At 48.2% G+C, this 15,003-nt stretch overlaps 1 protein-coding gene across 3 annotated transcripts; it reads right to left on the bottom strand.

The window, feature by feature from the left end:
- Positions 1 to 136: 136 nt before the first annotated feature.
- On the bottom strand, positions 137 to 13,256 carry LOC128701275 (uncharacterized). 3 transcript variants are annotated; one of them, XR_011394025.1, is made up of 3 exons: positions 9,601 to 13,256; positions 2,133 to 3,789; positions 137 to 2,098 (listed from the first exon to the last, which is right to left on the bottom strand). XR_011394025.1 is itself a non-coding variant. In XM_053794925.2 (2 exons), exon 1 carries the CDS (start codon positions 12,692 to 12,694, stop codon positions 9,623 to 9,625), a length of 3,072 nt encoding a protein of 1,023 aa, XP_053650900.1. In that variant the 5' UTR covers positions 12,695 to 13,256; the 3' UTR covers positions 137 to 3,789; positions 9,601 to 9,622. The 3 variants fall into 3 exon arrangements, 1 of the variants encoding a protein (XP_053650900.1); XR_011394026.1 differs by having other exon boundaries at positions 137 to 3,406; positions 3,437 to 3,789; XM_053794925.2 differs by having other exon boundaries at positions 137 to 3,789.
- Positions 13,257 to 15,003: the final 1,747 nt, after the last annotated feature.

Below are 15,003 nucleotides of genomic sequence, written 5' to 3'. Positions count from 1 at the left end.
ACATACACACACACACACACATACACACACACACACACACACACATACACACACACACACACACACACACACACACACACACACACACACACACACACACACACACACACACACACAGGGTAACAAAACAACAAACAACAAACCTTGTTCCTGTATTACAGAAATCTGGCTTTGTATAAAACTACATTAAGTCTATTATCAATAAATAAAATAAATAGACAGGGGCGAAACATCTTAATGATATAATAATAATAATAATAATAATAATAATAATAATAATAATAATAATAATAATAATAATAATAATAATAATAATAATTATAATAATAGCTGAATCGACGTTCATGTACACGTTCATTGTTGGTGAACCAGGGCCTTGATGTTGGACCAGGGCCTTGATGTTGGACCAAGGTCTTGAAGTTGGACCAGGGTCTTGATGTTGGGACCAGGGCCTTGATGTTGGACCAAGGTCTTGAAGTTGGACCAGGGCCTTGATGTTGGACCAGGTCCTTGATGGTAGACGAGGGCCTTGTTGGTGAACCAGGGCCTTGATGTTGGACCAGGGTCTTGATGGTGGACCAGGGCCCTGATGTTGGACCAGGGTCTTTATGGTGGACCAGGGCCTTGATGGTAGACGAGGGCCTTGTTGGTGAACCAGAGCCTTGATGGAAGGCCAGGGCCTTGATGGTGAACAAGGGCCTTGATTATGAACCAGGGTCTTGATGCGAACCTGGCCTTGATGATGGACGAGAGTCTTGATGGTGAACCAGGGCTTTGATGGTAAATCAGGGCCTTGATGGTGGGTCAGGGCCTTCATGTTGGACCAGGGTCTTGATGGTGGACCAGGACTTTGATGTTGGACCAGGTTCTTGATGATAGACCAGGGCCTTGTTGGTGAACCAGAGCCTTGATGGAAAACTATGGCCTTAATGGTGAGCCACGGCCTTGATGGTGGACCAGGGCTTTGATGGTGAACCAGGGCCTTGATGGTAGACCAGGGCCTTGATGGTGGACCAGGGTTTTGATGATGGACTAGGGTCTTGTTGGTGGTCCAAGAACTTGATGTTGGACCAGGGCCTTGATAGTGGACCATGACCTTGATGGTGGACCAGAATCTTAATGATGGACCAGGGTCTTGGTGGTCCAGAACCTTGATACTGGATCAAGACCTTGATGGTGTTGCTGAGGACACTGGTGCTGAAGACACTGGTGCTGAGGACACTGGTGGTGCTGAGGACACTGGTGGTGCTGAGGACACTGGTGGTGCTGAGGACACTGGTGATGCTTGGGACACTGGTAGTGCTGAGGACACTGGTGGTGCTGAGGACACTGGTGGTGCTGAGGACACTGGTGGTGCTGAGGACACTGGTGGTGCTAAGAGAGAAGTCTTGAAGACTCCTCTCTCAGCACCACCTGAGAGACTCAAGACCACGGCTGTGGTCGTTCCTCCCACCTGGTCCTAGCTGGTCACCCCTTGGCCATCACCTGGTCACTCTCCGGGGAAAAGAAGCAACTGGCACTGTGGTTGATGGCACCCTGTGGCCCATGTCACCTGGTGGTCCGTGACACCCGGTGATCCATGGCACCTGGTGGTCCATGGCACCCTGTGGTCTATGACACCCTGTTTTCCATGGCACCCTGTGGTTCATAGCACCTGGTGGTCCATGGCACCTGGTGGTCTATGGCGCCTGGTGGTCCATGGTATTCTTGTGGTCATTGGTACCCGGTGGTCCATGACACCTGGTGGTCCATGGCACCTGTTGGTCCATGGCACCTGGTGGTCAGTGGCACTCGGTGATCCATGGCACCTGATGGTCCATTGTACCCTGGTGGTCCATGGCCCCCTGTGGTCTATGGCACCTGATTTTCCATAGTACCCTGTGGTCCATGGCACCTGGTGGTCCATGGCACCTGGTGGTCCATGGCACCTGGTGGTCCATGGCACCTGGTGGTCCATGGCACCTGGTGGTCCATGGCACCTGGTGGTCCATGGCACCTTGTGGTCCATGACACCCTATGGTCTATGGCACGTGGTGATCCATGGCACGTGGTGGTCCATGGCACCTGGTGGTCCATGGCACCTGGTGGTCCATGGCACCTGGTGGTCCATGGCACCTGGTGGCCCATGGTACCTGGGTCTGGAGAATGAGACACATGTGCAACATTTGGGTATCTTTATTGAGGAAACGCTTCGCCACACAGTAGTTTCATCAGTCTAGTACAGAGAACGGTGGAAAATAAGGAGTTTGAGGTAATCAGTCCCTCAGCCTGGTGTCGATGTGTTCAGTTTGATCATCAGTCTTCATGGACTGAGCACATCGACTCCAGGTTGAGGGACTAATTACCTCCAACTCATCTGCCACTGTTCTTTGTACTGGACTGAAGAAGCCACTGGCTGGCGAAACTTAATGCATTGCTCCTTCCTTAAGCGGATGTAATTTGGTCCTGACTAGCATGGACCAGTTGGTTACTTGGCCCTGCTTAGCATGGACCAGTAGGTTACTTGGCCCTGCTTAGCATGGACCAATAGGTTACTTGGACCTGCCTAGCATGGACCAGTAGGTTACTTGGACCTGCCTAGCATGGACCAGTATACCTGCTGCAGTGCTCCTTTCTTATGTTCCTACATTCTTATAATGATACCCAAATCTTGCAAAAGCGTCTCAGTCTTCAACTCGTCAGTTTTCTAAACGTTTAACATCACATCTGGGTCTATCACATCTGGGTCTATCACATCTGGGTCTATCACATCTGGGTCTATCACAACAGTCTGCACGAATTAAATTCTTAATCTTGTTGTTTTGGAATGATAACATGAAGGCTGGGGGTCACGAAAGTTATTTTGAAAGCAGGTACAAACACACTGACAAAGACCTTGGTAATGACATTATCATCACAACATTCCACTGTAAGGAGCATTTTTTCATATCACAGGAAAAATTTCATGGTACACAGGGAGCACTGTGGTACACAGGGAGCACTGTGGTACACAGGGAGCACTGTGGTACACAGGGAGCACTGTGGTACACAGGGAGCAGTGTGGCACACAGGGAGAATTTATGAGGCACAGGGAGTGTATTTTGAGTAACAATGAGCATTTACGAGGCACAGCGGAACATTTGACATGAACTGATCTGTGGCAGAACCTGAACCACCATCATATTCTGGAGATGTGGTTCTGGGTGGATCCTGGTGTAGGAGCTGGGTGGACTCTGGTGTAGGAGCTGGGTGGATCCTGGTGTAGGAGCTGGGTGGATTCTGGAGGAGTTGGGTGCATCCAGGTGGAGAAGCTGGGTGAATCCTGCTGGAGGAACTAGGTAGATCCTGGTGGAGCACCATCCTGGTAGAAAGTGATGCTGGTGGCAGCACTGCACTTCTCCTGCAGGGCGCCAACAGCACTGCACGCCTCCTGCAGGGCGCCAACAGCACTGCACGCCTCCTGCAGGGTGCCAGCAGCACTGCACGCCTCCTGCAGGGTGTCAACAGCACTGCACGCCTTCTGCAGGGTGCCAACAGCACTACTAAAGAGTGCCACCACTTGCTCCAGAGTCTGCCCTCCTGCTGACAGCAGCAGCAGTACATGAATGAGGAAGCCCTTGAGGGCGGGACAGTGCTCCTGGTGAGAGGGCGGGACAGTGCTCCTGGTGAGAGGGCGGGACAGTGCTCCTGGTGAGAGGGCGGGACAGTGCTCCTGGTGAGAGGGCGGGACAGTGCTCCTGGTGAGAGGGAGAGCGAGGCACGGGTGACTGAGAAGTGAGAGTACGCAGCATCAAGGTATCACAGCTAAGTCTGTGGGAGAAAAAAAAAACGAAGAAATTAACACAAGGTATACTAATTATAATAATAAATAATAATAAAAATCTTGATATGTTAGACATGTCTCTCATTCATTAGTAATAATAATAATAATAATGATGATGATAATAATAATAATAATAATAATAATAATAATAATAATAATAATAATAATAATAACAACAACAACAACTACAACAACAACAACTACAACAACAACAACAACAACAACAACAACAACAACAACAACAACAACAACAATAATAATAATAATAATAATAATAATCTTTGTACAGGTACATGATACAACTTACAGAGGAGACCATTGCTGATGTCAATGACATACTATACAGAAAGTTCCTGGAAAAACTGGTAGCAGGTGTTATACATGTTTCTGAGTGATCAGTAACCACCTGTCACTACAACCACTACTGACTATAATCATCACTCACTATAACCACCAGTCACCATAAGCACCAGTCGTAATCACGAGTCATTATAACCACCAGTCACTATAACAAGTTATAACTACGAGTCACTATAACCGCAATCACTATAATTGCCAGACACTATAACCACAATCACTATAATTACTAGTCACTATAACCAAGAGTCACTATAACCAGTCATAATCACGAGTCACTATAACCAGAATCACTATAATTGCCAGTCACTATAACCAGTCATAACCACGAGTCACTATAACCACATAAGTTATTATAACCAAGAGTCACTATAACCACAATCACTATAACCACAAGTCACTATAATCACGATCACTATAAACATAGTCACTATAACCACCAGTCACTATAACCACTCACTATAACCACCAGTCACTATAACCATCAGCCATTATAACTACCTGTCACTATATTCACCAGTCACTGTGACCACCAGTCACTGTAACCACCAGTCACTATAACCACTAGCCACTATAACCACTAGTCACTATAACCACTAGTCACTATAACCACCGGTCACTATAACCACCAGTCACTATATCCACCCGTCACTATAACCAGTCAATATAACCAGTAGTCACTATAATCAACAGTCACTATAACCACCAGTCACTTTAAACGCCAGTCACTATAAACACCAGCCACTATAACTACCAATTACTATAATCACTATTCACTATAACCACCAGTCACTATAACCACCAGACACTATAACCACCAGTCACTATCCACCAGTCATTATAACCAGTCAATATAACCACCAGTCTCTATAACCAGTCATTATAACCACCAGTCACTATAATCAACAGTCACTATAACCACTAGTCACTATAACCACCAGTCACTATAAACACCAGTCACTATAACTACCAATTACTATAATCACTATTCACTATAACCACCAGTCACTATAACCACCAGACACTATAACCACCAGTCATTATAACCAGTCAATATAACCACCAGTCTCTATAACCAGTCATTATAACCACCAGTCACTATCCACCAGTCATTATAACCAGTCAATATAACCACCAGTCTCTATAACCAGTCATTATAACCACCAGTCACTATAATCAACAGTCACTATAACCACTAGTCACTATAACCACCAGTCACTATAAACACCAGTCACTATAACTACCAGTTACTATAACCACCAATCACTATAACCACGTCACTATATCCACCAGTCATTATAACCACCAGTCACTATAATCAACAATCACTATACCACTAGTTACTACAATCACCAGTCACTATAACTATAATTCATTATAACCATCAGCCACTATAACTTAGTCACTATAACCATCAGTTACTATAAATACCCATCATTATAACCCCAATAATCATTGTAACCACAAGTCACCATAACAAGTCACTATAACCATCAGTCAGTATACTTATCACTAAACATTGTAAAGATGCTATGTCACTATGCTACAATGTACCTCACTATATCCGTCAGTCCACTTCACTATACCTCATCATATCTGTTACACTGTATTTTGTTAGTCACCACACATCTCACTATATCAGTTACCACATCTCACTATGTCAGTCACCACATCTCACTATATCAGTCACCACATCTCACTATATCAGTTACCACATCTCACTATGTCAGTCACCACATCTCACTATATCAGTCACCACATCTCACTATATCAGTTACCACATCTCACTATGTCAGTCACCACATCTCACTATATCAGTCACCGCATCTCACTATATCAGTTACCACATCTCACTATATCAGTTACCACATCTCACTATGTCAGTCACCACATCTCACTATATCAGTCACCGCATCTCACTATATAAGTCACCACATCTCACTATATCAGTCACCACACATCTCACTATATCAGTTACCACATCTCACTATATCAGTTACCACATCTCACTATATCAGTCACCACACATCTCACTATATCAGTTACCACATCTCACTATATTAGTTACCACATCTCACTATGTCAGTCGCCACATCTCACTATGTCAGTCGCCACATCTCACTATATCAGTCACCACATCTCACTATATCAGTTACCACATCTCACTATATCAGTTACCACATCTCACTATATTAGTTACCACATCTCACTATGTCAGTCGCCACATCTCACTATATCAGTCACCACATCTCACTATATCAGTCACCACATCTCACTATATCAGTCACCACACATCTCACTATATCAGTTACCACATCTCACTATATCAGTCACCACATCTCATTATATCAGTCACCACACATCTCACTATATCAGTTACCACATCTCACTATATCAGTCACCACATCTCACTATATCAGTCACCACATCTCACTATATCAGTCACCACACATCTCACTATATCAGTTACCACATCTCACTATATCAGTCACCACATCTCACTATATCAGTCACCACATCTCACTATATCAGTCACCACACATCTCACTATATCAGTTACCACATCTCACTATATCAGTTACCACATCTCACTATATTAGTTACCACATCTCACTATGTCAGTCGCCACATCTCACTATATCAGTCACCACATCTCAATATATCAGTCACCACATCTCACTATATCAGTCACCACACATCTCACTATATCAGTTACCACATCTCACTATATCAGTCACCACATCTCATTATATCAGTCACCACACATCTCACTATATCAGTTACCACATCTCACTATATCAGTCACCACATCTCACTATATCAGTCACCACATCTCACTATATCAGTCACCACACATCTCACTATATCAGTTACCACATCTCACTATATCAGTCACCACATCTCACTATATCAGTCACCACATCTCACTATATCAGTCACCACACATCTCACTATATCAGTTACCACATCTCACTATATCAGTCACCACATCTCACTATATCAGTCACCACATCTCACTATATCAGTCACCACACATCTCACTATATCAGTTACCACATCTCACTATATCAGTCACCACATCTCACTATATCAGTCACCACATCTCACTATATCAGTCACCACACATCTCACTATATCAGTTACCACATGTCACTATATCAGTCACCACATCTCACTATATCAGTCACCACATCTCACTATATCAGTCACCACACATCTCACTATATCAGTTACCACATCTCACTATATCAGTTACCACATCTCGCTATATCAGTTACCACATCTCACTATATCAGTCACCACATCTCACTATATCAGTCACCACATCTCACTATATCAGTCACCACATCTCACTATATCAGTCACCACATCTCACTATATCAGTCACCACATCTCACTATATCAGTCACCACATCTCACTATATCAGTCACCACACTTCACTAAGTCAGTCACCACATATCACTATATTAGTCACCACATCTCACAATATCAGTCACCACATCTCACAATATCAGCCACCACACTTCACTATGTCAGTCACCACACTTCACTAAGTCAGTCACCACACTTCACTAAGTCAGTCACCACACTTCACTAAGTCAGTCACCACACTTCACTATGTCAGTCACCACACTTCACTATGTCAGTCACCACACTTCACTAAGTCAGTCACCACACTTCACTAAGTCAGTCACCACACTTCACTAAGTCAGTCACCACACTTCACTAAGTCAGTCACCACACTTCACTAAGTCAGTCACCACACTTCACTATGTCAGTCACCACACTTCACTAAGTCAGTCACCACACTTCATTAAGTCACCATTCACAATATCAGTCACCACACTTCACTAAGTCAGTCACCACACTTCACTATGTCAGTCACCACACTTCACTAAGTCAGTCACCACACTTCACTAAGTCAGTCACCACACTTCACTAAGTCAGTCACCACACTTCACTAAGTCAGTCAACACATCTCACTCTATCAGTCACCATACCTCACTATATCAGTCACCACACTTCACTATATTAGTCACTATCCTTCATTATATCAGTCACCATACCTCACTATATCAGTCAACACACTTCACTATATCAGTCAACACATCTCACTCTATCAGTCACCATACCTCACAATATCAATCACCACACTTCACTATATTAGTCACTATCCTTCATTATATCAGTCACCATACCTCACTATATCAGTCACCACACTTCACTATATCAAGGGATGCAATGGATAAGTCTGGGTGTGACTGGTCACTATCACACTTCCTGGTGACGTCACGTGGTGAAACACTTCACTATTATACGTAACCGCGGTCATCATTGAATGGGGTCACAATAAATGTATCTAAGGGTCACCATCAGTGCATATGGCTGGGGTCACTATAACAACAACCGGGAGGGGTCACTATAACAGCAGCTCGGAGGGTCACTATAACAGTAGCTGGAGGAGTCACTATAACAGCAGCTGGGAGAGGTCACTTTAACAGCAGCTGGAAGGGTCACTATAACAGCAACTGGGAGGGGTCACTATAACAGTAGCTGGAGGGGTCACTATAAAAGCAGCTGGGAGGGTCACTATAACAGCAGCTGGGAGGGGTCACTATAACAGCAGCTGGAAGGTTCACTATAACAGCAGCTGGGAGGGGTCACTATAACAGCAGCTGGGAAGGGTCACTATAACAGCAGTTGGGAGTGAGGCCACTATATCTGCAGCTGGGAAAGGTCATTATAACAACAGCTGGGGTCACTATAACAACAGCTCTGAGGGTCACTATAACAACAGCTGGGAGGGTCTCTATAACAACAGCTGGGTCACTATAACAAGAGCTGGGTCACTATAACAACAGCTGGGTCACTATAACAGCTGGAGGGGTCACTATAACAATAGCTGGGTCACTATAACAGCTGAAAGGGTTACTATAACGACAGCTGGGAGGGTCACTATAACAACAGCTGGGAGGGTCACTATAACAACAGCTGGAAGGGTCACTATAACAACTGGAAGGGTCACTATAACAACAGCTGGGAGGGGTCACTATAACAACAGCTGGAAGGGTCATTATAACAGCTGGAAGGGTCACTATAACAATAGCTGGTAGGGTCACTATAACAGCTGGAAGGGCCACTATAGCAAGAGCTGGGTCACTATAACAACAGCTGGGTCACTATAACAGCTGGAAGGGTCACTATAACAACAGCTGGGTCACTATAGCAACAGCTGGGTCACTATAACAGCTGGGAGGGTCACTATAACAACAGCTGGAAGGGTCACCTTAACAGCCTGGTCACTGTAACAGCAGCTGGGTCACTATAGCAGCTGAAAGGGTCACTATAACAGCAGCTGGGAGGGTCACTATAACAGCTGGAAGGGTCACAATAACAACAGCTGGGAAGGTCACTATAACAGCAGGGAAGGGGTACTTACCAGAACATTGGATGACATTGCTTCACTCCAGGTGTATATCAGCCATCATGTCGTAGTGATCGTATTGAGGTTGTATTCTGTGTCTCTTGTGGGCGTGGGGGAGGGCGTGCTGTTGCTGTTGCTGCAGCTGTTGGGGTAGCCCAGGTACCACCTGCCCACCCCCGCTGGCCCCTGCTAAGGAGGAACGCGGCCTCGCAATCCCTCCGGGGTAGTTGGCCTCTAGAGGCGAGTGGGAGAACATGATAGAGGTTTCTGCTGGGGAGTGTGCCGCTATGCTAACTTCTCCCTCTAGTAACTCTCGCGGGGACCTGCAGTACTGAGCCGAGGAGTCCCCAGGAGAGCGAGAGAACATATTGTCTGAGGGCACGTCGCCTGGCTCATAGGGTGACCGAGCCAGCAACTGTCTCCGCAGTTCTTGCAAGCTGCTGCCTTCTGCAGCAGGAGAATGCGAGGTGAGGTGGTCAGGGTAGGCGCGGGTGGGCGAGGCACAGCATAATGGGTCGTGAGGAGAACGCTGGTACGACCCTTCTAGCAGCCCCTCGCCCGGAGACCCGTGGAAAGGTGACCGGCGGTTGAGGAGCGGAGATTGAGCAAGATTAACATGCTGGTTAAGTAGCACTGACTGAAGCATCATGGTAGCTGTACTGTAGGAACCATTGGGCGGAGCGGCCAGGTGTGACCCCGCCTCTCCTTTGTTCAGGGAAATTGGAATGGGACTAGTGGTATGCGAGGGTATGGTATGGAGGTGACCCAACTCGTGACCCAAGGGGCTGAGTTGTCTGGACTCAGTAAGCGTGGTTTGGGGTACTTGGAGGTCGTCGTGGAGTTCGAGGTGGTGGTGTGAACCAGGGTATGAGGCTCCAGCCTCCCCGCGAGGTACCAGACCGAAGTAGTACCAAGTAGGCTCACTGCGGCCACCACACTTCCGTACTTCCACGTTAGGGAAACAATGCTTCACTAACTTGCCGAAATAGTTCAGTGTGACTGGATTTTCATTGATGGACTTGCAGTAGGTACAATAGTTACTAAATACTGCACTCTTCATGATGATCCGCTCCGTGCCAGGCTCGTAGTGGCCCCGTAACCAGTCTATGACAATCTCAGCACTCTTATTGTCTGTAGCAATCTCTTTTTTTCTGGACCGCTGTGCTGGATCTCTCCCACTCATATACTGGAAAAGGGGACTCGAAGTTTTGACAGCGATGCCACAGTAGTGATACTGAGGCTTGACACGCCCACCTAGCCGCCTGATTGTCACTTTAGGGAACACTTGTCGCACTATCTTGCCAAAGACATTCATTTCAAAAGGCGTCTGCTTGATAGATTTCGCGTAAGCTTCATAGTGACGGTAGGCATCAGCCTTGAGCACGCACGAGTCAGGTACAGACTCGAAGTTGTCAGTGAGCCACATACGTAGGTAGTACTTGCCATCTCGTAGCACCTCTGGGGTGGAATGTAACTCCTCGTCAGGAGCGTCGCGGTAGTGGTCCGCGTAAGGTTCGTCAGCCACATCGTCCTCGTCTAACATTAGTGGAGAGATACGAGGGGCGTCGCCAGGCGGGGGAGAGAGTTCCATGGAATGTTGCTGCATGCTGACCTCGCTATCTAATAAATGATGGATGCACGGCTCGCCGTCGATTAATTCTTCAATACGGCTATACAAATCGGAATGTAAATGGACACGAATACCTTCATAGAATGTCTTGTCTGAAGGATGAATCATGGTTGCGACGCCAGGAAACACCTTAAACACTGTCTCGTCGAAGTAGGTGAGAGGCAGCGCCGTAGTGCCAGACATCTCACAAAACTTCTCATAATAAGCGTACACTTGATCCCTATTTACACACATTCTCTCACATTCCTCAAATGATCGAGATAACCAGTTTCTTAGGAAACTCTCCCACTGGGACTGGACAGAATTATTACAGTACTGCACTTCAAATTTTTCCATCTTTGGGTCAGGTTCACTATTCCAACTGCCTTCATCATTATAATCAGATATAATGTGAAAACGAGGTTTATAGAGTTTTCTAGTTTTTTGGTCTTTCACTGAGGGACTCGGGGAATCACTTATAGAAGTGGTAATGGAGGGGGAGCGTTCAGGACTGGCCATATAAGAGGTATCCATATCATGCACGTCGCGGGGGATGTGAAGGTCTAAAGGTTCATCTTTCACAGTGAACTCATCGTCCAGAGGCTCATCTTTGAGTTTTAAATGTTGGAGGCTGTAGTCGACGGGTTCATCCTTAATGTAGGAGTGGAAGTAGTGTGCTTGAGCGCCGGGAGTTTCACCTGAGACTGGGGTGTGAGAGTCCCGTAGGGATCCCTCTGACGTGTCAGAGACAGGACTGCGACAACTGCAGTCATCGTCATCGTCATCGTCGTCGTCGTGTTCCAGCTCCGAGCGGTAACATAATCTACCATTATTAAACATGTATTCAACCATACGCATGAGTTCTGTCGGGGCAGCGTCGAGAAGCAGCGGGGTAGCGCGCTCCTGGAGGCCGAAGTAGAATTTGTGCTGGTTTGATCTAGGCATCAACTTTTTTTTCTTGACCTGCGGAAAGGCGTGGCTCACCACAATAAGGAAGTTTTGCATGGATATTGGCTCCCCCGCGCCCGCTATGCACTCCAGCACGTAGCGGTCGTACACGTCAGACTTAATGACTGAGGAGTCTGGTGTGATGCAGTAGTTCTTGTGAAGCCAAACCAGACAGCGGTGCACGTCAGATTTGTCTGGAGGAATTTCCCGCTTACGCAGGCGACGTTTGGGTCTGGTGGTGGTGGCGTTATCGATGGCGTGTGGTGAGGTATCCTTGGCCTGGATGCCGCAGTAATAGTATTTAAGGTTGTCCCGTCCTCCCAGGCGACGGATAGTCACGTCGGGAAAGACGGACTTGACCACGCGGCCGAAAATGCTGGTTTCCATGATGTTGCGGCCCTGGTCGCGGCAAAAGTCCTCATAATGCTTGTACATGACCGACTTGGCCACCACACCGTCTTCATGACGCTCGTAGTGGGTCTTCACCCAGAGTTTGGCCTGCGAGCAGTGGAGAGCCATCGTCCCCGCTGAACCCTTCGCGCGAGACACCATTTAGACGGCTCGTTCAGCTGCCAGCGCTACAATGCACTTGCACTATAACGTATATTCCGGTCGCTTCAACATTTGTATCCTAAATAAATCTCACTTTCTTTAAGTTCATGTAACTGGGATCGTTTCCCCGAGGGAGTATCGGGGTGGCGGAGGAGAGGCGTAGCACAACCTCACTCGGCCACGGCACAACTTGGACTGAACCCTGTAATGTTTACGCGCAGCGCCACTGTGTCACTAAGCAACATTCATTGACTGGCACCATCGCTAGGCTACCAGTGCCCTGGCTTAGCCTACTACGTAGTTGTCCGCCTCGCTCCACATACACCACATCCAGCCCTCCTCCCGTGCACCTCCACTTGGAAAAATTCCCCCCGGTGTGAGGAGGAGAGGAGGCTAAGCCAGCAGACTTGTGAATGAGAGGTGCCGTGGGTGACTCTCTGGGTTACGAAGCCCACCACGGCCACTTGTTTACTGCTGACTCTCACACTATGAGGCACAGCACATGTGAGGCAGGTGGGCGGCGCCTCTGCCGCCCTCCTGCCATCCGCACGACCAACTCATGGCGCCCACGCTGCCGGCTGCATCACACACACACACACACACTCACACACACACACATACACTCGCACACACGCTCTCTTACTCTCTATATTCCAGCCTATCGCTGCCTCTCTGCGCCCCTCTCTTTCAATCTGCGTGGTGCGTGCTAACAGGTGCACCAGGCAGGGTAATTGTGCACATTCCAGAGAGTTGTGATGCCGCCGCCACTCAGGTTGTGATGTCACGGGGGCGGTGACCAGCTAGGCGCCGCCCACTGTGACCTCCACACTGCTGCCTCACAGCTATACTCAATGAGTCACAACATTTCTCAATTCCCAGGAAGAGCGAGAGGTGAAGCAGACGTCATCAACACGGGCTTCCCAACCTCCTTACCCACACCCCAGTAAGTCAGCCAGTCAGTCAGCCAGTCAGTCAGTCAATTAATTAGTCAGCCAGCCAGTCAGTTTGCTAGTCAGTCCGCCAGTCAGCCAGACAGTCAGTCAGCTAGTCAGTCAGCCAGTTAGGCAGTCAGCCAACCAGCCAGCCAGTCATCCAGTTAGTTACTCAGCCAGCCAGTTAGCTAGCCAGCCAGTCATCTAGTCAGTCAGTCAGTCAGCCAGGTAGCCACCTAGTCAGTCAGTTAGCCAACCAGCCAGTCAGCCAGTCACCCAGCCAGCCAGCTAGTCAGTCAGCCAACCAACCAGTCAGTCTGTTAGGTTAGTCAACTAGCTAGTTACTCAGCTAGCCAGTCAGTCATCTAGTTAGTTAGCCAGCCAGTTAGAGATAGCCAGCCAGTTAGTCAGTCAGCTTAGTAATTTCCCAGAGTGATAGTGGAGTTACAGTGTGATGTAAGCTTGCGGTCTGCCCCCCCCCACCCACCCTCCCTCTCTCCCTCCATCCGTCCCCACCGTCCTACCATCTTTCACCTCCACCCCTACCCTCCCCCGCCCCCCATGCTTGACCTAGTGCCGGGGTGGCCCTGGCTTGACCTTGGTGGCTGGCACTGACGTAGTGGTGGCACTGATGTTCCTCCTTCAACCTACGCAGTTGTGAGGTTGCGTCACCCTCTCCACCACCCTCTCCACCACCCTTTCCACCACCCACACCACCACCCTCTCCACCACCCTCTCCACCACCTACTCCACCAAGCTCTCCATTACCCTCTCCACCATCCTCTCCACCACACTCCACCACCCGCTTCACCACCCACTCCACCGCCCACTCCAGTACCTACTCCACCCCCCTCATCACCACCTACTCCACCACCCTTTCCACCACCCACTCCACCACACTTTCCATCACCCTCTCCATCACCCACTTCGCCACCCACTTTACCACCCTCTGAGCCACCCTCTGAATCACCTTCTTCACCACCCTCTCCACCACTCTCTTCACCACCCTCTCCACCACCCTCTCCACCAACCTCTCCTCCACTTTCTCCACCACCCACTCCACTACCCACTCCAGCACCTACTCCACCACCCTCTTCACCACCTACTCCACCACGCTCTTCACTACCTACTCCACCACCCTCTCCACCACCCACTCCACCACACTCTCCAACACCCACTCCATCACCTTCTCCATCACCCACTTCACCACCCTCACCACCCACCCCACCACCCACTCCACCATATTCTCCACCACCCACTCCACCACCCACTACACTACCCACTGCATCACCCACTCCATCACCCACTCCACCACCCACTCCACCACCCACCCCACCACCCTTTCCGCCACCCACTCGACCACCTACTCCACCACCC

The sequence above is a fragment of the Cherax quadricarinatus genome, chromosome 72, assembly GCF_038502225.1.
Source record: "Cherax quadricarinatus isolate ZL_2023a chromosome 72, ASM3850222v1, whole genome shotgun sequence".
Taxonomy (NCBI): Eukaryota; Metazoa; Arthropoda; class Malacostraca; order Decapoda; family Parastacidae; genus Cherax; species Cherax quadricarinatus.
The sequence above is the reverse complement of the archived record's forward strand: the minus strand, read 5'-3'. Positions and strand labels throughout refer to the sequence as shown.